General features: G+C 47.2%; 1 protein-coding gene and 1 long non-coding RNA gene across 3 annotated transcripts in view; one reads left to right on the top strand and one right to left on the bottom strand.

Annotated features, from left to right (window-relative positions):
- Positions 1-9,378: 9,378 nt before the first annotated feature.
- HPDL (4-hydroxyphenylpyruvate dioxygenase like) lies at positions 9,379-15,361 on the bottom strand. Of its 2 annotated transcripts, none has more exons than XM_069232827.1 (2): positions 15,181-15,361; positions 9,379-11,206 (listed from the first exon to the last, which is right to left on the bottom strand). In XM_069232827.1, the coding sequence occupies exon 2, from the start codon at positions 11,180-11,182 to the stop codon at positions 9,887-9,889; it is 1,296 nt and encodes a 431-aa protein (XP_069088928.1). In that variant the 5' UTR covers positions 11,183-11,206; positions 15,181-15,361; the 3' UTR covers positions 9,379-9,886. The 2 variants fall into 2 exon arrangements, with proteins under 2 accessions (XP_069088928.1, XP_069088929.1); XM_069232828.1 differs by lacking the exon at positions 15,181-15,361 and adding an exon at positions 14,945-14,994.
- The window catches only part of LOC138293564 (uncharacterized), a 34,274-nt gene continuing 24,578 nt past the window's right edge, over positions 15,330-25,025 (top strand). The window contains exon 1 of the long non-coding RNA XR_011203044.1: positions 15,330-15,486. This is a non-coding gene — a long non-coding RNA (uncharacterized lncRNA). The remainder of the gene's footprint in view (positions 15,487-25,025) is intronic.

The following is a 25,025-nucleotide window of genomic DNA, read 5'->3' as shown; positions in this document are numbered from 1 at the left end:
CAGTGAATGCAGCCCGGAAGGTGAGATCCTGCAAGAAAATGCACAAGAAAATGACAATGTTGCTCCAGGTCTTGCGGCTCCTCTGCGAGTAAACTCTTGGAGGCCCCTCACAGGGCAACGGCAGACATGGCAGGAAAGGGCATATTCCACAAGCTTTAACTTTCATGTCTGAAAAGGAGCTCATGGGTGGGGGTGCATTTGCGTCATCAGTGGATCTAGGTATCAACCAAACCAATCATTAGATACCAACACAGTTCTTCAGATTTCAGATGAGCTTGGGCTATTAAAAGATCTCAAGAAGAAGCGCAAGAAATGAACAGAGCAGCAACTCTGCCGGATTCACACTACTGTGAAGCAGCTTTCAACATGCATGGCAGAGGTTGAACAGCGGGTCTCAGATCTGGAAGACATCGGGCCTCAAAAAGCGGCATTATCCTCCAAACTCCAGGCTGAACTTGCAGATCTGCATTCTAAAGTTGATGATGCCGAAAATAGGTCTCAAGTTCAAACTTGAGATTTATAGGGATTCCCGAGGCCCTTGAGGCCAGGCGGTCAGTGGGCAGTCTTATCACAGATCTTATCTGTACATATGTATAGTGTTCCCGCCAACCAACCTACCAGTTGTAAATACCCACAAACTATCATAATTAATTTTTGAGACTTTCACATTAAAGAACAGATTTTAGCCAATGCCATCAGGGATAAAGTTTATTGAACCTCCGAGAACAGGTAATTCAGGATTTTCTCTGATAAGTCGGCTGCTTTTGCCAGGCGGCCCAAGGAGTTTAAAAGCATGATTCTTTTCAAAATATAGGCACCCCCGCAGGCATTGTCCAGCAGTGCAAATTGAAAATTCTCCATAAGGGCCAACCCCACATCCTTCAATCCATTGAGCAAGCAAGAGACTTTTTGCTCCTCCTACAACAGTCAGGATAGCAGGTAGGGAGGGGTAGAATTAAGCTGGCATTCGAATTTGAAGCATATTTCGTAAGATAGTTTATCAAGTAGTTTTCAGTTGCCTTGAATGCCTCCAAGTGCTATGCCATTTTAATGATTATCATTTGGGTAAGTTGGTTGACGAGACACTTAGGAGACCAGTCCATTCATTCTGCTAAAACCGGGGTGTAGTCATTGTGCACTCACACTTTGCACTGTCGGTGGTGCAGTAACTATCATTCTCTGAATGCTGGATATTGTGCACATTGTGTATATTTTATCCACTGGTTCACGTTGCACAAAATCAGAATGTAGCCTTTTTTCTCACATGATCTGAACAAGCTTTCATCTTTCCACCCGAGTATTAATCCTCATTTGGGCATAAATGGGAATTTACTCCTGACGTGGGATAGGAATGAGGGTCTTAAAGAATGGCCCAGTCTACGACCACTTTGGAAATAACATGTGGCATCCGGTAAAAAATTGGCTTGGATTTTAAAACTTGCAAGTGAAATGCAATATGAACTGATTAGCTCAGTAAAGTGACTGATTACTGCATACCAACTATGGGATGAGTGTGAGTAATCTGAGTTTTTAGTTAAGTATTTCCTAATCTAATTGGTATTGATAAAAGCATATAGTTTTTGTCCACAAACAAAAGGAAACATAATAATAGAGCACAAATATGAAGATCAGGTCCAATCTGCAAAGGCCATGTTCAGCAGGCAAGCTGGATTATGAAGGAAAGATAACAGTAAGCAAAGATAGGCTATCTATGCAATAAAGAGGCCACACAAGTGTGCTATGAACATACTGCATCAGTACCTCTAACATCACAGGCAAAACACCATCTGAACTGTTAAGGGGAAAGGTAGTTGCTCCACTTTGTGTCCTCACTGGGTGTGTCTGTAGGAGGTAGGAGTGTTGGAAAAAGACTGAGGATACAAATGACTTATCCATGCAAATGATAAGATGGCAACATAAAAACGACAATTATGACAAACAGAAAACCTTTTTTTGTTTTGTGCTCAAATCTGGTGACATTGCTTGCATTAAGCACCTTTAAATTTAGAAAAGCTTTCATGGGTTAGAAAGTGAATAGCATGGTTGCCAAATTGGTAAACGGACAATAGTGGAATATGCCATATTTAGTAAAGGTCAGAGAAGATGTGTGAAAAGTGTAAACGTGGTATGAGTTTGAAGACATACAGACAAATAGAGCAGCAAATGGAGTTGCTCTAGAGTCAGGTAGAAAAGGCGGTGTTTCAAGAAGTTCTGATAGAGACTTCTACCTGCAGATTCTTCACCTTTTGAGATTTCCCCAGGCACCAGTCTAGGTCCAAAACTTTTTCAGGAGTACCTCAGCTCACCAAAAGGTGGCACTGTGCAGCTCCGCACTGATGCTATTCTCCTCCAGAAATGACATGTGGAGCCTATACAGGCGCCACCCCTGCGCACCGATGCCAGTTCCGTTATGTACATGCCACCAGATGCGGATCCACAACTTCTTGCATCTCTGAGACTTACCTCGATTTTCTCAATAACTTACTCAAGGTGCGGTATGTTACCCCTAAAATGACAAGTTCAAGCCCTGTAGGCATGGTTGCAAATATATATCTGAAGCAGATCCCCATCAGGTGTGCCTTTGGTGCCTGGAGTCAAGCTAGAACACCAAATGCCTGCAGAGACTGTGCGTTAATGAACCCGAAGGCCAACAGAGAATGTGAGGCAAAACTCTACGTTGCCAAAGCACAAGAAAGCTCTTTGCCGGGACCATTCCAAATCCCGCTCCAAGTCCTACGTTTGATCTCAGTAATGTTAGATGGAGCCACTCCAGAAGTCAGCCTTCATCGCACTGCAAGCCCACTGGGATGCGGGGGCACAAGTACTCCCAGGTGTGCTTGAAGGCCTTCATCCTTTTCTATCTCAAGCGATTCAAGATGGCTATGATGTGGCCAAGTTCACAATTAGATGTGGCTTGGACACCAATTATTCCATTGGGCAGGTTATAGGCACCGGTGTTGCCATTCACCGCCATGCGTGGCTCCGATCAACTGGGTTCTCTAGCAATGTCTAGTCCTCCCTGGTGAACATGGCCTTAGCCTGGACTTACCTATTCAGGGACAACGCTGACTGCTCTTGAATGGTTTATGCAGAGTAAGGCTATAGCTAGTTCCCTGGGGCTCTCTGCCCCACCTCGCCAATGGCAGCAATTCCACTGCTCGTTTCCTGGCTTTGCCTAAGGTGCCCCATACCACCTCCTGTCCAACACCAACAGTGGACCCAATAGTTTTGCAGATGAGGTGCCCACTGCCCACGGGGCCAAGGTAAGCAGGTAGTGCAGTCCACTCCCTCCCTGCAGCTCGACCCACCAAGGACTCTTCAGTGTGTCCTTCCAAAAGCACAACCTCCCGGTGAGAGGCAGAATCCACTGATTCTGTCCTGCTTAGTGTACCATCACCTCAGACAGGTGAGTTCTGCTGATTGTCCGCAAGGGATACACACTTCACTTCATTTCTTCCCCATTGCAGCTTTCGCCATTCCCCCAATGACTAAAGGAGGAAACTTGCTCTCTTTTGGCCAAAGAAGCTATTGTGAGGGTTCCCTTGCCAGAAGTAGGTTGTGATTATTGCTGCTACTTTCTGGTGTCCAAGAAGGACAGAGGCCTCCAACTTACTATAGATTGCGCCCTTTCAACGCCTTCCTTTGGAAGGAGAAATTCAAAATGCTTACCTTAGCCCAGGTCTTGTCTGCCCTGGACCTGGGAGACTTAATGGTGGCATTTATCTGTAGGGCACTTATGTTCAATCAATCAATCAATCAATCAAAGGCATTTGTATAGCGCACTGCTCACCCGGAGGGTCTCAAGGCGCTGGGGGGGGGGGAAACGCTACTGCTCGAACAGCCAGGTCTTGAGTTGCTTCCTGAAGGCGAGATGGTCTTGCGTTGTCCGGAGGTGGATGGGGAGGGAGTTCCATGTCTTGGCTGCCAGGTAGGAGAAGGATCTTCCTCCGGCGGTGGCTCTGCGGATGCGGGGGACGGTGGCGAGAGCGAGGCTGGCGGAGCGGAGCTGGCGGGTGGGCTTGTGGAAGGTCAGGCGGCTGTTGAGGAACTTGGGGCCCAGGTCGTGGAGGGCCTTGTGTGCGTGGGTGAGGAGTCGGAACGTGATTCTTTTGTTGACGGGGAGCCAGTGCAGGTCTCTCAGGTGTTCGGAGATGTGGCTGTGTCGGGGGATGTCCAGGATGAGTCGTGCTGAGGCGTTCTGGATCCGTTGGAGTTTCTTCTGGAGTTTGGCGGCGGTGCCGGCGTAGAGGGCGTTCCCGTAGTCCAGCCGACTGGTGACGAGGGCCTGGGTGACCGTCTTCCTGGTCTCGGTGGGGATCCACCGGAAGATCTTTCGAAGCATGCGCAGGGTGTTGAAGCATGAAGATGAGACGGCGTTGACTTGTCTGGTCATCGAGAGGGAGGAGTCCAGGATGAAGCCTAGGTTGCGAGCGTGGTCCGTTGGCTTGGGGGTGGCTCCCAGGGCGGGGGGCCACCAGGAGTCGTCCCAGGCGGATGGTGATGATCCCAGGATGAGGACCTCCGTCTTGTCTGAGTTCAGTTTCAGGCGGCTGTTCTTCATCCATTCGGCGACGTCTTTCATCCCTTCGTGTAGGCTGGCTCTGGCGGCGTCCGGGTCGCTGGTGAGGGAGAGGATCAGCTGGGTGTCGTCGGCGTAGGTGATGATCTTGAGGTTGTGTTGACGTGCGATGGTTGCGAGGGGGCTCATATAGACGTTGAAGAGGGTGGGGCTGAGCGATGACCCTTGTGGAACTCCGCAGATGACTTCGGTGGCCGCTGACCGGAACGGGGGGAGGCGGACTCTCTGGGTTCTTCCGGCGAGGAATGAGGCGATCCACTCCAGGGCCTTCCCCTGGATGCCGGTGTTGTTCAGGCGCTGTACCAGGGTGCGGTGGCAGACAGTGTCGAACGCTGCGGAGAGGTCCAGGAGGATGAGGGCCGCAGTTTCCCCATTGTCCATTAGGGATCTGATGTCGTCTGTGGCTGCGATGAGGGCGGTCTCCGTGCTGTGGTTGGCTCGGAAGCCGGATTGCGAGTGGTCGAGGGATCCGTTGGTCTCGAGGAAGGCAGCTAGCTGTCTGTTGACGGTCTTCTCGATGACTTTGGCAGGAAACGGGAGGAGCGAGATGGGGCGGTAGTTCTTGAGGTCGGAGGGGTCTGCAGTTGGTTTCTTCAGCAGGGCACTGATCTCGGCGTGTTTCCAGCACTCCGGGAAGGTGGCGGTGTTGAAGGAGGCGTTGACGATGTCACGGAGGTGGGGTGCGATGATGTGGTCAGCCGTGTTGAAGATGTGGTGTGGGCAGGGGTCCGTAGGGGATCCGGAGTGGATGGTGTTCATTGTGCGTGTTGTGTCTTCGGTGCTGACTGGGGTCCAGGTGCGGAGGGTGGCGGTGGGGGGCATCGGTTCGGTGGTGGGGTTTGTGGTTGGTGGGCCGAAGCTGTTGTGAATGTTGGCGATCTTGTCGTGGAAGAAGGCTGCGAGGGAGTCGCAGAGGTCTTGCGAGGGAGTGATGTCATTGTTTCCGGCGTCGGGGTTGGAGAGCTCTTTGACGATGCTGAAGAGTTCCTTGCTGTTGTGGGTGTTGTTGTCCAGTCGTTCCTTGAAGGCTGTCTTCTTTGTGGCGCGGATCAGTTGGTGGTGTTTGCGGGTGGCGTGTTTGAGGGCCGTCATGTTGTCTGTGGTCTGGTTGGTGCGCCAGGTGTTCTCCAGGGAGCGGCAGTTCTTCTTGGAGGTGATGAGCTCGTCGGTGAACCAGGAGGCTTTCTTGCTGCTGCGTCTGCTGGGGGGGTTCTTCTTCAGTGGTGCGAGGGCGTCTGCGCAGTTGGTGATCCACTGTGTGAGGTTGTTGGCGGCTTCGTTGGGGTCCGTTGAGCTGGTGGGGGGGTTCTGGCTGAGGAAGGTGGTGAGCTGGTCTCCGGTGATCTTGTTCCAGCTCCTGCGGGGGGTTTGTTGAGGGTGGTGGTGGGTCGTCGTTTTACTGAAGCTGAAGTGGACGCAGCTGTGGTCAGTCCACTGGAGATTGGTGGAGTGGCTGAAGGTGACATATTTGCTGGATGAGAAGACTGGGTCAAGCGTGTGGCCGGCGTGGTGTGTAGGGGTGGTTACCAGTTGCTTGAGTCCGAGGTTGGCCAGGTTGTCCAGTAGAGCAGTGGTGTTGCGGTCCTTGTCGTCCTCCAGGTGGAAGTTGAGGTCCCCCAGGAGGATGTAGTCGGTGGAATTGATGGCGTGGGGGCTGACGAAGTCTGTGATGTCTTCGCTGAACTGTGTGCGTGGTCCCGGTGGTCTGTAGATGAGGGTGCCTCTGAGCGTGGTCTTGGGGTTGGTGTGTATCTGGAAGTGGAGGTGTTCGGCGGAGGTGAAGGTGTCATCAGAGTTGGTCGTGATGCGGATGGTGTTCTTGTGGATGATGGCGATGCCTCCTCCTGTCTGGTTGACGCGGTCCCTCCTGGTGATTTTGTAGCCTTCTGGGACGGCGATGGCGACGTCGGGTGCTGAGGAGGCGTTCATCCAGGTTTCTGTCAGGAAGGCGATGTCTGGTGCTGTCGAATCGAGGAGGTTCCAGAGTTCGACGGCATGCCTGTGAACGGAGCGGGTGTTGAGCAGGATGCACATCAGGTGTTTGTTGCTGGGGCTCGGTTTAGTAGGTGCAGTGTTGGGTCGTAGGCTGGTGAAGCGGCAGGTCAGGCAGGTGAAGGGTCCGTGGGTGCGTCTCGGGGTGGCTCGGTAGCAGGCGGTGTTTCGGCCGGCGTTGAGTGTGTGGAGGGTTCTGGCATCGTAGCTGTGCAGGGTGTGCTGGCGAGGGCGAGGACCAGGGGGTCTGGCGCTGGGCGCGGTCCAGGCGCGGACGGGCGCAGACGGGCTTACCTTTGGCGCACCTTCGGCGCTCAGTCGGAGCTCCCGCTGCGCGCGTCCGCTGCGCGGTCGCTCTGGGGGCGTCATAAGTAAGGAGCCGGGAGGGAGGAGCAGCTGGGTGGCGGGAGCGGTCCGGCGAATGGAATCACAGGGGGGCGGGGCCGCAGGGAGGCAGCGGCGGGAATCCCAGGAGCAGCGAGCGAGCGAAGGAATCTGCAGGCAGGAGGCGGCAAAGGCAGGCAGGAGCGGCAGCAGTGAGTGGGGCGACCAAGCCCTGTGGAGGGCTGAGCGGTCACATGTTCATATACCCATCCTCTGTCGGCCAATCGGCGCAACCTGAGGTTTGTGGTGGGACAGGGGCATTTCCAGCTCACGGTGTTCCCATTTGGTCTCACTAGTGCCCTCAAGTGTTCACGAAAGTGATGGCTGTGGTGGCAGCACACCTTCAGAGGCCAGAGATTACGGTCTTCCACGACCTCGGCAACTGGTTGTTAAAGGCAGGCTTTCCCTAGGCAGTCATTGACCACCTCCAGACTACAGCAAACCTCCTATCATCTTTGCGATTCACTATCAAGGTGCCGAAGAAACACCTCACTTCTTCTCAGACGCTCCCTTTCATCTGGGCCAGCCTGGACAAGGTTTGGTTTCATACCTCTCCCCTGGGAACAACAGTCTAGGACATTCTGGCTATGATCCATACCCTCCTGCATCATGCTTGTCAAACAGCCCTGGTGGCATATGCAGGCTTTGCAGTGTGATCTTTAGTCCCAGGGGGCCCAACATCAGACCACATTCAGATTTCAGAGGATACTGCAAAAGATCTGCAGTGGTGGTTACTGGACCTCGATTGGGTTAGTGGCAGACCCTCTCCCTTCCCCACTGAGAGCTGACAATGGTGACTGATGCATCACTTCTGGAGTGGAGTGGCCATCTGGGAGGGTTGGAGATCAGAGGCCACAGTTCTCCAGTGGAGCCTTGGCTCCACATTAGTCTTCTGGAGCGGAGGGCCATCCACTTGGCATTGAAAGCCTTCCTTCTGTCCTCGAAGAGCAGGCTGGTACAGGTGCTCATGGACATCACCACCATGTGGTACTGTAACAAACAGGGTTGGATTGGATCATGGGCCCTGTACCAAGACACCTTGCGGCTCTGGAAATGGGTGGAACACCAAGGGACTTTCCTAGTGGTGAACTACTTGGCAGGAACGATGTATGTTAGGATGGAGGAGCTCAGCCATCTATGCCTAGAGGACCACAAATGTCAGTTACACTCAGACGCGGTGCAAGGTCTATATTGCAAATGGGGAGAACCTTGGCACAATCATTTCACTACCACTGAGAACGCGCAGTGTCAGCACTTCTGTGCTTTGGAGTTTCTAACGTGTCCCTTACTCAGAGATGTGTTCCAACTCAAGTGGAACTCAGGACTCCTGTATGCCTTTCCGCTGACAACACTCCTTCCCTGAGTGCTCAAGAAGATCAGGACAGACTATGCATTCAGTAAGTTATCCAGAACTCCTGGGCTTCAGTATATATCCTCTGACCAGGCTTCCCCCTCTGGGAGGACCTGCTGTTGCAGCAACATGGCAGGGTTCTGCACCCAGGCCTTCAGAATCTCCATCTTCATGCTTGGAGATTGAGCAGTGACAGCTGAACACCTACAACATACCTCCTTAGATGGTTGATGTCATCTTCATAGGCAGTCATCCCTCAACAAAAACTGTATATGCCTGTCTCTCTCTGGGACAGATTTGTGGCTTGGTGTGGCATACGCCACATAGCACCTCTCCACTCCCCTTCCTGGCCAAGCTATTTGACTTTCTGTTATTTGTTCCATCTCTTGCCCAGCACGGTTTGGCTTTGAGCCCAGTGAAAGGTTATCTTACAAGCCTTTCAGTCTTCTTACGATTGCTGGATCAACCCTTGTTGTTTAAGTCACTGGTTGTGATGCGATTTTTTAAATGGCTACAACACTTTTTTTCCCCTTCACCTTCCCCTTTCTCATGCCCCAAAGGGACCTTAATCTTTTCAAATGTGAACTTCACTCAAGATTCTTCACTGCTGTTCTTTACAGCTCCTCACTTTCAAGACTGTTCCTCCCCCCCATCACCTCAGCACAGTGTGTGAGCGAGCTTCAGCCTCTTAGTGTTAATCCACAACATACTTCTTCTACCCAGACAAACTGGTTATGTGGACTCGGGTGTCTTTTCTGCTGATAGTTGTGGCATGAACGTATACATGCAGTACTTTGAAGGGAAATACCAGGCTTTGTTTTTGCCAGGGGAGTTCTTCCACCTCAGGGCCTCGGGTTCATAGATAACTTGGAAAGTCCTTCCGTCGTGGCACTGCACACAGCTACATCATGTCCTGTGCTCGATGAGATTCATAGCTGAATTGAAGAGTCTTTCCGTCTTGGCATTGCACTCAGCTACATCAGGTCCTGTGATGTGAGAACCAGGGGTTCAGCAACGTCATGGTACACAAAGTCACAGGGAATGACATGAACTGCACTCCAGCCAATTGACTTTATATGTGCTCTTTATTGTGCACATGTAACAAATAAAATAAACAGCCTTTTAAAGTTGCAGGATTAGGAGATGGCAGGAGATGTTGAGGGTCCAAAACAGTCCACCCTGATTCCTTTTTTGATCAATGTCACAGTCTGCCAATTTGAGAATATAGAATGTTTTATATTAAAAATAGAATTCTGTGCACTACAATAATGTAAGAAACAGTAAAATACATAATTAAATATCAATAAATATAAGTAACCTCTTTCCATAGTGAATTTTTCACTACAAGCCTGCAGCTTCATAGTTCTAGAAGTAACAGGATTCGATAATCCCCCAAAAGTATGGTAAACATTTTATCAGCCTCAAAAGAATGCAAGTTCACTGGCATGCCTTGCTTTCGAATTAAACATATATCAGCACCAGAGGCATTACCTCACTTTTAAGTACATATTGAGTAACACACTTCTTAATAGTTTCCAAACTGCAGCATTTAATGAGCTAGGCTCAAAAATGCACAGGATCTAGAGTGTCAATGGCTTCTCCTGCCTGTCCATGTATGCTTGTATGGCCTTCCACAGGGCCCTGATATTTCCTTCTCCAAATCCCGAGGCACCATGGCGCTGGATGAGTTCTAGGAAGAAGGTCTCTTCTGAGAATATAGGCTGAGTGAATATTTGCATCAGGTATCGCTTCCTAGCTTCAACTGTCAAGGGAAGGGTCTCACTTCCCTTCTGCTCTCCATCGAGGAGGATGCCAAGCTGAGAGAGGAGTTCAAGGTCCAGCCCAGCCTCACTTATCTCCATCTTCTTGGAAACCTCACTATAATAATCTGGTGGTGGAGTGACAAATTGCACTCCAGCGTCCTGGAGAACTTGGGCAGCAACAATGATATTGGGGGTGTAGAGGCCGACATGCTGGATTCCTGCCCCACCATGCTGCTCAAGAAAGGTGTCCACCTGGTTTCGCCCTTGCTCGGGCAGGGACTCTGCGATAACAAACTTGCAGTCCTTTTCCTGGGCCTCGGATGAGAACGACAGACCCACCTCACTACACTTCCAGTATTGCATAGCAGTTAGACGCAGGCCCACACCTGCCCCTTGGATTACATAACCTTCCCCTGGCTTCTCGTCATGACTCAGCTGGAACCTCTTGAAGCCAAAGCATTTCTCATACCATTCAAGGATACCTGGTGTACTAAGACGGGGAGAGGCGTAGGCGACATGGTCAAAGTGTGTAATCACATTGTCAAATTGAGTGTTTTGGCTTTCAATTTTCTGAAACCCTGGCAAGAATTCACCTCGGTATTTGGACCGATCGACCAATGTATGACAGACATTTCCTACCACCGACTTCACCACAAGATAAGTCACAAACCCCTCATCATCTTCCAGTCTGGCAGGTGGGACCATTATTCTACACTTATGACTACAGAGATGTCGGAAAATGCAATCCACATCCTCCACTTCGAAGCAGACATTAGAAGCTGTATCAACTGCAGCGGACAAGTCACCATCATAGAGAAGGCCAACACCTGTTGAGCTTGCTGTTTCCTGTTTTCTAGGGGGATTGTGAATCCCTCTGCAGGATTCTGGTCTCTGGATGGACCAGTTACTCTCAAGTACTCCCTGTTCTCCTGGTGATGTTTCATTGACAACAAAAATAGCTGAACCCTGTTTGAAGGCAAACTGGCGGGCTCCCTCTGTGATCCTCACCGCAAACAGCTGAAAGCGGAATCGATTAACCAAGTCACTAACCAGTTGCAGGCCATTCTTGACATTGAATGTGATATGGCTTAGCCGACTCAGCAATTGTGACATGGCTGTCAATTCCAACACCAAAATCTGTTAAAAGAAAAAGATGTGTCAAAAGATTCTGTGCGGCATTACCAACATTGCAAGCTCTGGATAATGGCAGTTATAAGAAAGTGAAACAAAACAACAGCTAGATGCAGACATTGTGTTTGACTCATGGGCTTGGCATTATAGATAGTGTTCAAAGATCAATAGGACCTGAAGGGTAAAATTCTTAAAATGTCCTGTATGCCTTTGTTTTCATTGCGTTCGTGCACATGTTCTATATCAGTTTATATACCGAGCTGTTCATTTTGTACAGTTCCGCAAACTGCCTGTTGAGCCCTTCAAGTTGCAAATGATGAATAGTGCCGGGCAAAGATTGGAATATACTTGGACAACAACCATTCTAACCATAAATTGCACACCAAATGCAATGATCATTACCTCACCCTTAACAGATGCAATTACAAATACAGCAAATCATCTTACAGATGAGGTTGCATATTACATTACCCGTACAACTTTTTTTCAAAGCATAGAAATATAAAGTGATTTGCCTAGCATCACAGGATGATGAGTTGACACGAGGACCAGGACTCAAACCTGGTTTCCCAGTTCCAGTCTGCAGCTCTGGCCGCTAGGCCACCTCTCCTCCACTTTGACAAATGACTGTGAATGCAGTATCATTAAATAGTTCGAATATGTGTGTTTTAATTTAATTTCGTCTTTAGGTGGCGTTATTTGGTGGCATAAATACTGTGAGGTCGTAAGTGTTACATCTAGTGTCCAGATAATGTTTTGCCTGGCTGTTGTGTGAGCTATGGATTGTGCTCCAGACCATTACTTGCAAATTGCAGGGTGTTTTTGTTTTGGTTTTTTTACGTGAATTTATTAAGTTTGTTTTTAAAACCTATTTTGAGGGGTTAACCGATGCTAACCATAACTTCACTTTAACCTTTATTTTCCAACTGCACGTTGGGGGATTTTTGAACATATACAACACCGAAGAACTCCCTGTGCCCACCGTGCTGCGCATGGCAATCCCTAGCTGCAAAATACCTTTAGCTGTGCAGAGCAGGGGAGTTAGCCCCAGGACCTGGCCACCAGGTCAGCTTTTCCACCCAACTCATCGTAGGGGGCAAATACCTGCAGTGCAAAGCCTTTGGCAGTGTGCCATAGGGCTGCTCACAGGGCCTGGCCTCTGGCTAGAACCTGCACCAAACCTTTAGTGGGTCGCCAGCCTCTGCTGTGCTAGTCCTCTGGGCATCTGCATCGGGAATTTTGCTGTAGGGCCTATATGACCTAGCAATAGGCCATCCTCCTGACCTAACTCTCTGCTGGCAGTCAATGCCTGCAATGCATGAGTGCATGGCCTATGGTCCTACACACCGGAGGTTGTTGTGGGTCCTGGTCTCTCTACAGGCCTGCGCCCAACAGTCCATTGGTCGTTAATCCTGCTGGGCATAGCTGTGTGCAGAGGGGTTGCCTGCAGGACCTGATATCCAGGCCTTTAGAAACCGGAATGGGATTGACAACTTTGTGCCCCACCCTTCATAGGCCAACAAGCACTACTGCACACAGCCCTCACCTGTATGCTGAGGGACTGGCCGTAGGGCCTAGCCTCGAGCTGGACCCTGCACCCAACTTTGGGTGGCCAATCCTGCTGCGCATTGTTGTGAGTGTTGGGGTTGCCTGGATTGCTAGATCTCTAAATCTTTGTGCAGTGGGGTTGACTGCAGAGCCTTGCCTCAGGTCAGCCACTGCACCCAATGCTGTGTGGGGGGCCAACACCTGCATTGTGTGGTCTTTACCCATCAACAGAAGGATTGACTGTGGAGCTTTGCCTCCAGCCAGCCGGTGCACCAAATTGTCCATGTGCAGCCAGCTCCCACTGTGCAGGGCTTTTAGCTGCACACAGCGGAGTAGACTGTAGGGCCAGGACTGTGTACAGGCCCTGCACCCAACACTCTGTGAGCAGCCATCCTCTCCTACAAATTATATTCACCGATGGACAGAGGGGTTGGTTGCAGGTCCTGGCCTCTGGCAAGGTGCTGCACCTTACACTCCGTAGGTAACCGACGTCCAGGGCCTGGACTGCTGCCTGGTTTGCAGTCTGGTCCTGCTCCCACACCTTGCATCCGGCCAACCACAGAGCTCTAAATATTTATTTTTGCATTCTTTTTTCAGGGTTCATAAATTCTGTGGCCCAGGAGGATCCTCAGTAACCAGAGAGGGTCCAGATTTGTGAATCCACCAAATGGATCTGCAAATGCTGCAATAAAAATATATTTTTGGGGTTTTTATTTTGATACCAAGGGCAGTTGCTTTGGGGCTTCCCCTCCTAGGAATGAGGGTCAGGGTAGATTCACTGTGCCCCTTGTTGCAAAATAGAGCACTGTTATGTAATGCAGCTTGCAACAGAAATATTTCTGTGAATGCAGCAGATTTGCGAATCTGAAGCTGGATTTGTAAATCAGCGATACACAAACAGGGAAAAAACTCCCTAGTCCAATGGTGTACCTGTTTGATGTTTAATGGATTGGCGAATCTCGAATAAACAGTCTAGATATCTCTAAGATGTAACCTATCCGTGCCTAACCTGAGCACTTTTTTAAAACACAAATTACTGAAAACTACTGAACAGATTTACACTGAACCAACATATGTGCAATCCTTAGGTAAAGTTTCACCTTTTTGCCAGATAGTGTGTAATTCTGTTCAGCTGTTGCTTTCTGTATGGAAGAGTATATAATTATTTGGCAATTCGACAATGGAATAAGTGCAAGGGTGCTTGCTTCCAGTCCAAGAAAGACCTGGCCTGGCAATTCGGGATGGACTGTTCAGCACTCTGTCCATCATCTGTTCTTTTTGTATTTGTAGCCCTAAGTGCGCCAGGTATGCCCAGACGTGGGTCCTGGGCTCATCGTGCCACTGGATTCACGTTAGTCTGGCTGATGAGGGGTGGTACCCCGAAACTGGGCCCATAGTGCTTGTTTCCGCCTGGAAGCTCAGGCTGGACTGTTCTCATGGACAGCAGGGTCAAGAATGATTTGAATGTGGCTGGGTCCAAACTGGGGTGGCATGGTGCAGATAAAAACAATGGATTTGGGCACATATCTGTGACTGGGGTGAATGTTTGACATTGTTCAGAATTCCATCTATCATATGTTCTTTTTACACAATATCAAAGGACAAAATATTGAAAGGTGAATATATATACAGATTTTCTATACCTAACACCACATATCTATAAGTTGAAAATAGATATATCTTCAAAGTGCATAGATGTGGAGTTCAAAATCGTAATGTACACGTTCCTTTTGATATTTTAATATTCCAATAGACCTGATTTAGGCGGGAGACGCCCGATTTTTGAGGTCAAAAATTGATTTATTTTAGTTGTAACCTGCCTAAGATTGCTTATGCTTCAATATAAGTAAACAGGGAAACTATATTCCCCCAATTGTTTTTTTTCCCCAGAACCTCAAACTTTCCTGTTCTCAAATGTTGGCATGTTGTACTTTGTGCCGGGTCATTCTGTCTATAATAATAAAGTATCACAACATTTTTATCCCGGATATTCCACAGTACAATCAACTCGAGGACTGAGTTATCGACCACATTAGTACCAAAGCTAGAGTTCGCCCTACCGGGATACAAGTCTATGATTTTACTTCACACAAAAAAATAAAAAGAAAGAACATACACCCTATGTAAAGGCAACTCAAGGACAAGTAAGAACGCCCTTGAGCATCCTTCGCAAAGACCTTTCAGTACACTCCATACCACGCATCTTGCGAATTCCAAGAAAATCTCCCTTTCTTGATTAAACAATACAGCTCTGTGGTACCAATGACACGGAACACGTCCAGGTCATTCACGTGTAGAAAGCATTAACTGCCAGCAGCCACCGTGACCTTCAGCCGAGGCTCGCGCATGTCAGGCATGGAGTTTAGGAGGGTGCGCGTATACCCCGGGTTATTACTTGAGAGCGTAAAGAGAGTCCCCTCCTTCCTGCTCACCTTCCAGGAAGAGTTCAAATGTCTGCCCTCGACTCAGCGACCCCTGTGGCCCCCGCGCCGCCTCCCGTCAGACCGCCTCACGTGGCCGTCCCAGTAATGCTTTGCAGCCGGCGTCTCGAGACCATCCACCAGGAAGTGTTGGTGAGTGCTACGAGCCTCGAGGTGAGCCCAGTGCGAGCGCGCGCTCCTGCCCGCGCCTCTTCTGTTGCCAAGGAAACGGCGCGTGAGGAGTTGATTTCTGCAGCAGCACGAGTCAGGTGTCAAGAGGCAGATGCAGGACACTGCCAGTGACGGAACGCACTCAAGGTGAGGTCGCACGTTACGTCCCAGCGAACTAACACGCATCTGGAGTGAGGCTAACGCAATTTAGTGCTGGTGTCCGCATCACTGCACTAAAATGCATTAGCCACGCATATTAGAGGATCAGGTGCCGACGTGTAAAGCTCATGAGCAGGGCAGGGTGAGTGCTACTGGGCTACTAATTTTCAGACATTTGTTTGCATCGAATAAGTAACCAAATTGGTCCCGCCTCCCTGGGCCAGATGGATCTAATGTCCAATTGCATCCTCGTTCAATGTTAAAGAAGGCTTTTTTCTTGTTTTTCGCCATGTTCTGTCACCTAATGATTGTTTTTTTGTTTTTTCCTAATTTACTTTTCTGCACAAAACTTGTTTTGCACTGGAAAGTAACCTAAAAGTAACACAAAGCAGCACGAAGCACTGATTTGCGTTACTTAGCACTGATTGGGGGGGGGTTATATGAGTGGTACATGGGTGGTACATTAGTGTTCCCATTGAACCACCCATGCCTTTTGACGCGAAACCCTATTCACAAACAATAGTAGACTGGGTTTTGTGCTAAAAGTTAATGCCATTTGAAAGCAGGTGTTAAAAGGAGAAATGTTTTCATTTCTCATTTCTTTTCTGACTTTGCATGTGTGCTGCACTGTGCAGGACGCTTACAAAGTAGGAACATTTTCTAAGTGCGTCTAAGCATAGTATTTTGTACAGGAAGATTATCCTTCCAGTACAAAACCTATACTAGACTCACACTCACACCCTTGCACTATGGTGCAAAGGTGGATGCGTGGCACACAGCAGCTGAAAGCGCTAGGCAGAGGGGAGGCGAGTGCCACATCTTTGACAATATGGCACTCTTCTGCTCCCTCCCTGTTGTGCATCACAGCACAGCATTTTTCGCTGCTGTGCTGCGCTGAGTGACAATTCTGTAAATCTGCCCCTGTTTGTTTTTTTCTGCTTCATTGTGCGTGCTGCACCGAGGCAAGGTCACTGTTCAACCATGTGTTTTGTGTGGCACTGGCCTGCAGGTGGTGGTGTTTACAGGCTTGGCAACAATCTTAGGATGTTTTTTGTTTGTTATTGATAATAGCCAGGTATGACGACCATCCAAGTCTACCAAGAGCAGTCTCCTGGAAGGCACCTCAGCTTGCAGTCAGTCCGACACAAGTCAGTCTACCTCGGAGGCCCCTAGCACAGATGCAAATGATCTCTTGTTAAATAGGGGAGTAGAGCATAAAAGGCAGTGTGGGCAGTATCACCGAGGTGTGGGAAGGGTCCATTTAAAGGAGTGACTAAAAAGGTAACTGCTGCAAATCATTACGTCGTACACACTTTAAAGAGAAGGACAAATGCAAGTTAAGTAATCAGTGGAACTGCAATCCTTACAAATCCTTAGCTTTATAAGCACACACTATTGTTTCAATCGCATTCGCTGTGCTACATAAAAATGAAAGTTAATGTTATCATCTTTCCGCTATTTTGCTTGTCACATGGATTATTAAATCATTAGGAATGCTTAGGAGCGTTCTGTGATTCAGGCGATGTCTGTCAGCAGAGCTGTCCTATTCTTGAGGCCGTTTCTCTGAGCTTTCACATAACATTTTTAGTAAGACTAATGTGGAGCCTTATGTTGTTTGGAGGAGGAGACTTACTACATAGCAACAAGTGGCCTGGATCGGGGCAGGCCCACATTGCACATCATTTACCCCCCTGTTTGAGTTAACATTTATTGCACACAGCTTCATTATACCTGCAATGGTGGAAAACTATGGGGATCATCTTGGTGAACATTCACATTTTCAGACACTAGAATTTAACAGCACTCTTTTACGTTATGAAACCTCAGATAATACTGCAGGGTGAATGTGTGTGTCAGACAGAAACAGAATTGAACCCTGATTGGTGCAGTGGGGAATTCGTCTTGTGTATTTATAGTGCTAAGAGGTCTCCGCCAGCAACTGAAAGTACTATGAATATGCATGTTACTATTGCAAAATAGGGGCAGTAGGTTCAGTTAGGATTTTCCAGCAGTTTCAAAATATTTTTTACTTTTTAGACCTTATTGCTCAAAAAGGTGTAATTTCTTGTACTTATCTCTTTTCCATGTATCTCATTGCTTGGTTTTAACTGTGAGAAAGTGTCAAAGTATCACACATTGGGTGTTAAATGTCACTCATAAAACAATGAAACCATGGAAATGTCAAACATAAGCAATCTGAAAACTTGGCAGCTATGATGTTATCAGTGGTTGAAGTGCATTAAAAAAAGTATGGGAACTGTGATGCTGCATGCAATGGGGTGGGGTCAGTGAGTCTTTTGGGGGGGAGAGGGACGGGTGTCAACGGTGTGGCTATTAAAAATAAAATCCTGTAAGTTCTTTGGTCTTTCACTGTCAGGTACCTACATATAACATAACATGGATCTTAAATGAAAAATAAATTTAAAAGTTATTACCCATTGGGAAATATACTATAGTACATTATGAAACCTCGATTAGCTAATGCATTGCAGTGGTCTGTGTGTAACCAGAGAGCCACAGAGTTTATTCTTGGTTGGTGCAGTGGAGAAAAGTGACTTTTTTTAGTGTTACGAGGTCACAGCCTGTGACAGAAAGCATTGTGAATATGTAATTACTGTGTTCACCTGTGTACATATACACTTCACACTGATCCTTGTATACACAGCTTTATTGTCTGGAGCCATGGCAGGCATGTCTTCCTGATACCACGAACTGCTGTTACCTGACCCCAATATTGTATACAGATTACTCATCTCCCTTCAATTTTATACATAACAACAATAGAATTAGAACCATGGAACATAGCACATCTCCCCCTTTAATAACAAAATAAAATAATATAAAATGGGTCATAACAATATATACAACAAATAAGATCCAAATAAACAGGTTATTATAACAAGAAATACTTAAAGAAAAAAAAATCTTATCTGTACTTTATAATTATTTTGAGTAATGGACAGCTGCCAATTCAAGAAAAGTATTTTCTCCACACACAATGGGCCTGACCCTTGTTCCATACTTTGTTTGAACTGCATGCAACTCTTTTTAATTTCCACACCTTTTCACTACTCGCTCTGACTGCATTATTCAACACTTCTATCATTTCTTCCGGTACATAAAGTTGACTCTGACCTTTCTTAACTTTAATAGATGTTTTTACCCATATCCAGTCGCTCACTGCAACATCAACTAGTTTGACTCCATGTTTCTCATCAGAATTATTCTTCATTTTCAAATGCTTTTCTTGCTTTCTGCTTTGCACTGACTCAAGAAACCATTATTAAACACAAGGATGGTGTAACCAACTTGGATTGAATTTAGAACTGGGATTACGCCCCCTCATGATCACAAACGGTGATAGCCCCGTAGCCTCATTTCTTGTGACTCTATACGCCCGACTGCCTTGTGCAGCTGCACTCTGTTCTGCTAGCTATTGAATCTCTCAACCATACCGTTCCCACCTGGGTTGTAGAGAGAGGTTGTTTTGTGTTGAACACCAACCCTTTTGAAATACTGTTTGAAAGCGTAGGAAAGAAATTGTACACCATTGTCGCTTAATGCAGTCTTTAGTAACACTTCAGACACAAAAACCCTGTCCAAAGATTCCAATACAGCGACTGTTTCAGTTTTTTCTACAAATTCAACAACAGGCCACGTGAAAACAAATCAAGGAGCACAATGCTAAATTTTTGTTCCTCACAAGCCGGACCCACAAATCAATAGCTATTATCTCCCAGAAAAAAAACTCACTCATGGGAGGCCTCAATGTTTGCAAGGTTTTGCCAGCACTGACACAATTGGGACATTTCCTCACAAATTTCTCTACTTCTGCATCAACACCTGGCCACCCCAATGGATTTCTTACCAGGACTTTTGTCCTTACGATTCCAAAATGGCCATTGTGGCATAACTCCATGATTAATTTCTGTTGACTCTTAGGTGGTACAATCCTCTCTCCCCTCAAAATGGTGCCATTATCCACTGCCAGCTGTGATCTCACTACCACAAATGGTTTAATTTCCATTTGCAAATTACTCTTATTAGGTCAGTTCTATTTAACAAATATCTTACCCTTTGTCAACTCTACATGCTTTTCATACTCAGTCATCCATTCTTCCTTACATACTGCATGAGCACCATTCCCATGTAAGAAAGCTGCTTGAAAACTATTCCAGACCTCATCCTCACATTCTTCCAGTTTTGTAGGTATCCTAGATAAGCCGTCTGCTACTACATTCTCTTTTCCAGGTAGATATACAGGGCCAGATGTATGTAGATGCAATTTTGCATTTCCTAAATAGCTACTTCATAGAAATCGCTTTTTTGGAAATACAAAATGCTATGCACCAAGATACCAATTTCCTAATATTGATTCCTACAAAGTAGGAATTGCTATTAGGAAATCACAAATAAGAAATCCCATGCCATTTGTGACAGTGGTCCGGTTTTGCATTCCCCAAACAGCTATTTCCTATTTGGGAAATGCAAAACCAAGGTTGTCTATGGGCAAAAGGCCCTCCGAAATGCACCCCAAAAATAGTGGGGCACATGTAGAGCACATATATGCCCTACCAGCCTGTCTGCAGCCTTCAAAGAAACCTGCAATCCGGAGACGACCGTCCTGCAGCCCAGCGACCTCTAAAGCCTTGGGAAGACTGCCTGTCTTCAAAAAAGACCAAGAACTCCAGTGGACAGCGGATCTGTCCATAAGAAACCATCTCTAAAGAAAAGGAAGAGGAACCATGAAATCTGATGCTAGAAGTGGCGACTGCACCCAACGCCCCTGGCCGAAGTCCAGGTGGCCCACTTGCCCAGTGAAGATCCCCAGCGCTTCTGAACAAGAGTCCACCATGGGCCGTACTCCTCAGCGATGCCTTCAGCCTTAATCTGAGGTATCTCTCGACTGTGACCTGCCTGGTGAGCTGATTCCTTTGTCTAAAGACACCCCTATACCTGGAGCCCCTGGGCCTTGAGGAGCTGAACCAGCAGTGTCCCTACGATCCCTGGCACATCAATTTACATGGGCACCTGTGGGTTGACCCCTCCCAGCTTCCTGGCTAGAGCCTGCAGCCCGTTTCTGGAAGCCATCTCCTCCATTGAAATAAACTGGGTGCCAGATGCTGCTGTGTTGGCACTCTGCACCCGGCTGCCACTGAGGGTGGAGATTGACTTCTGATTGAGGGTGGAGATTGACTTCTGACCCCACTTTACTCAACTGTGAGCAGCGCTCCTTCGGATACCCTTATCTCCACTGGAAAGGATTGGCCACCCAACACTGTGTTAGCACTTTACATCAGGCCGCCCCAATGCTGCTGAGGGTGTAAGTTTGGTGGTGACTTGTGCTCCCCTCCCCCGGGTGCTCGCCTCAACCCACCGAGACCAGCCCCTGCCATCGCTGGTACTTACCTGTGAGCAGCGCGTCAACTTCTCCCCAAGCCTCCCTTGACTAACTTTGGGCACTGACCTCAACTTTAACCTCTGCACCCAGCCGCCCTGTGCTTCAGTGGGTGCTCCTTGGATACCAACTTGAACCTTGCCCAGTGCTAGCCTAAACCCCTGGAGACTGGGACCATAAGTTGTGTACTTACCTGCAAAACTGCATCGTTGTTTCCATCCATAGGTTAACATTGAAGACTCTGAAAATTGCACTGTGTAAATTTTTGAAACAACAAAGTATTTTTGATTTAAATACTGCTTACCTTATAACAAAGTTCTTTGGTCCAGAGCATATATATAAAAGCAACTGTTATTTTTTCTAAATTGGTCTCAGACTTATTCTTTGCATGTGTGTCTCATTTATTGCCTCTGTGAGTGCAACAAATGCTTAACACAACTCCTTGATAAGCCTAGCTGCTCACCACACTACCACAAATAGAGCTCTCGTCCTATCTATTTCTGCCTCTACACATCTTTGGGGATCCACTAGACTTTCTGCACAGTGTACTTCATTTTAGTGCACTATACAGAGGGCCAGCGTCCTACACACACCAATTTCACCCCCCTAAGTATGTTACTTTTTCATCTGCAAATTTGCACTTTGTGAATTCCCCAGTTAGGCCATTCTTTTCCAAGGTATTCAACACTTTCCGTAATTTTAAATCATGAATATTTTTATCTTCCCCAAAGATTAAAATGTCATCTTGGGAAAACTTGATGTCTTGTTCATTCCCAAATAGGTTGTTAATGAGCCTGTGAAATACCGCAGCTGCGGATACCATCCTTTTAAAATGGAAGTACCCAAAAGGTGTAATGAATGCTGTGTACTTCCTCGCGTCTGGTGTCAATAATATCTGGTGGTAAGCAGCTGACAAGTCTATTGTGGAAAATATTCTCCACCATTGAGGTACTTGATCATTTCATTAATCCTAGACAATGGAAATCGCTCAACCACAATGTTGTTATTTAAATGGCACAAGTCCACACATAAATGGATTTTTCCATTGCTGCGTCTGGCCACACCTAAGAGGAAATCCATTCAGAGGATTCAATAGGTTCTATTACAGGTGGTTCTACAAGTTTGTCCAACTCTTTCGATACCTCCTCTCCTACTGTAATAGGAATATTCTTAACTTTGTGTATTTTAGTACTAGCATTGTCTTTTAAGATAATGCGATGTTCAAACACCTTCAGGTTTCCTAAGATCCTGTTAAAACACTAGGAAAGTTGACTAACATATTTTTAACAATGATAGACCCCTCATCCACTATTTTCACCTGATCATCGCTATTTGGGTCTAGTATTAAATGGGATTTCCCTTGATCAAACCACCCAAGCACCAGGGGCCACTACTTTGGACATACAACTTTACCCTTTTGCGTCTACCTCTAAACCTGAAGATTAACCATCGGTAACCCAACATTTCAATCTTTTCACCTCTGTACCCTTGGGATTGTATGTCCGGATCAAATAATAATGATTGCCAATTTTTCCTATAAATTTCTCTCTCCACACGTCCTCATTTATAATGGTGCATGGTGACCCGGAATCAGCAAAAAAATGATTTTGACACCACCAATGCTCATCCGACACTCAGGCTTATTCTTCATAGGCTCCTCACAAATATTTAGGATCATTTTGTTAGATAGATTCATAACATTGTCATACTTAGTATCACTGTTCTCACTGTCGTCATTCTCTCTATTATCTTCTAATCTGCGTTTAACATTGTTCTTTTTCTTCCTGCACACCTTTGCAAAATGTCCAAGCATTCCACAACTACTGCATTTTTGTTTTAATGCTGGGCAGTTCTGACTGTTTGCTAGATGGTCTTTGCTATTGCACTTGTAACATCTATTTTTATACCTATAATTCTTGGATTGGACATTGACGGTCTTGTTCATTGGCTTTACTTTGCAAATTACTTCCGTTCCCTTCTCTTTAGACAGTAAGGCCCATATTTATGCTTTTTGACGCAAAACTGCGCAAACGCAGTTTTGCGTCAAAAAGTATAGCGCCGGCTTGCATCATTCCAAAGCGACAGCCAGGTGCCAAATTTATGGAATCCCGCAAGCCGGCGCAAAGGGTGGGCTAATGTCTGGGAAAATTACGTTAGCTGGGTGTGGTTGGCAGTATGTGGGAAGGGGGATTTGCACCAAAAAATGGTGCTAGGCTGGTTAGAGGCAAAAAAATGCATTTAACCAGCCAAGCGTCATTTCCTGATGCAAAACCATCCATACCACATGACTCCTGTCTTATGAAAGACAGGAGTCATGCCCACCACCCCAATGGCCCGCACAGGCCTGGGCATGGCCATTGCACCCAGTGCCATGTAGAGGAGCCCATTTCAGGGGCCCCAATGGCACTTTAAAAAAGTTTTTAAAATACTTACCTCTACTTACCCTACTTACCTGGGATGGGGTCCCCCCATCCTCTGGTGTCCCTCTGGTGTGGGTGGGAGTGTTCCTGGGGCTTGGGGTGGGCACCTGTGGGCTCTTTTCATGGTGTTTGACCATGGAAATGGATCCACAGGTCCCCTAACGCCTGCCCTGACCCAGGCATTAAATAATGGCGCTAAGCAGGCTTAGCGCCATTATTTAGGCCTGCCTCCCTCTCGTGCACTGGAGGATAAATTAGGCGCTAGGGGCTTTGAGTAATTTTTTGGACGGGAATGTCTACCTTGCATTTCATTGATGCAAGGCAGTTGCACGCATCCAAAAAATAACTTTAACTCCAATATTTTGTCGCTAGAAAGGTCTAGCGTCAAAATATAAATATGGAGTTAAGTTTGCACTGAATTAGCAATAAAAAAAAGACGCTAATTCAGCGCAAAGAAAGTATAAATATGCCCCTTACTCTTTTGTGCACCTGCTTGAAATCTCTGCTTTACTACAATGCTAATAACATCCTCTAATGGTGAATATCCACCCATAGGCGTTCTTGGATAGCCTGGTTGTTTACATGCATGACCAATTAATCCTGAATCAAGTCATTGTGTAATGCACCAAAGTTACAATCAATAGCCATTTTTTTTTCTATTCTGCTGCATAATTATCTACTGACTCTCCAAATTCTTGTTTACGTTGGAAACACATATCTAATAATTCTGATTCATACTTTAGGTGCAAAGTAAATGTCAAGATCCTTTAATGCTGCCTCAAAAACATTAGAATCCCCTACAATAGGCGATTTTAGCATTTGGTTATATACTTTAAAACCATAAGGTCCTAGAGAATGTAATATAATTATTTTATTTTGCTCTGCAGACATTTTTCCTGATTCATCCACAGTAGCTATGCAATTTAAGAAGTATTCCTTTTATTCTGTCCACTTGAGATTGGGCTGTGAACCTGATGGCCAGAAAGCATGCAGTGGACAAATACTAAACTTTGTGTGGCCAAGCTGAACTCCTTGCAAGTTGCAGTTCTTTATGAGGAAAAAAAGAGTGGTTATTAAAATTCCTGTTACTCCTGCTATTTCTATTACTAGTGGTCAAAATATATAGCACTGTCTACAGTTCCTTCTTTTTTGCAGGTAGCACTGTCCATGCGCTATTAAGACATAGGGGGTCATTCTGACCCTGGCGGTCTTTTCGCAAGACCGCCGAGTTACCGCCGCGGTGAAGACCGCCGGCCGCGGCGGTATGCCGCTGCGCGTATTCCGACCGCTGGCAGCGTTCCGCCGGAAAACCGCCAGCAGCCACACTGGCGGTCGGCAGGAAAGTGGAGACTGGTCAACCTCCACCGCCACACCAGCAGAACACCGCCCACAGAATTACGACCCACATTTCTGTGTGGCGGTCTTCTGTTGGCGGTCTTCTGTTGGCGGTCACGTCCCTATGGCTCCCATCGCCTCCCGGAGGACCAACGCACAAGGTAAGTTGATCGTCCGTGAAGGGAAGGGGGTGGGGGGGTGTTGTGTGATGTGTGCGTGCATGGGGGTGTGCGTGTGAGTGTGTAGAGGGGGTGTGTGAGTGCGTGTATGCGGGCGGGGGGGTGCTGCTGTGTCAATGGGTAATGTGTGCAGTTCGGCGGGTGCACATGTCTGCATGTATGTGTGCGGGTATGTGTCCCCGTTGTGTATGTGTG

The sequence above is a fragment of the Pleurodeles waltl genome, chromosome 4_2 (assembly GCF_031143425.1).
Source record: "Pleurodeles waltl isolate 20211129_DDA chromosome 4_2, aPleWal1.hap1.20221129, whole genome shotgun sequence".
NCBI lineage: Eukaryota > Metazoa > Chordata > Amphibia > Caudata > Salamandridae > Pleurodeles > Pleurodeles waltl.
Note: the sequence above shows the minus strand (reverse complement) of the source record. Positions and strands in the feature narration are given on the sequence as shown.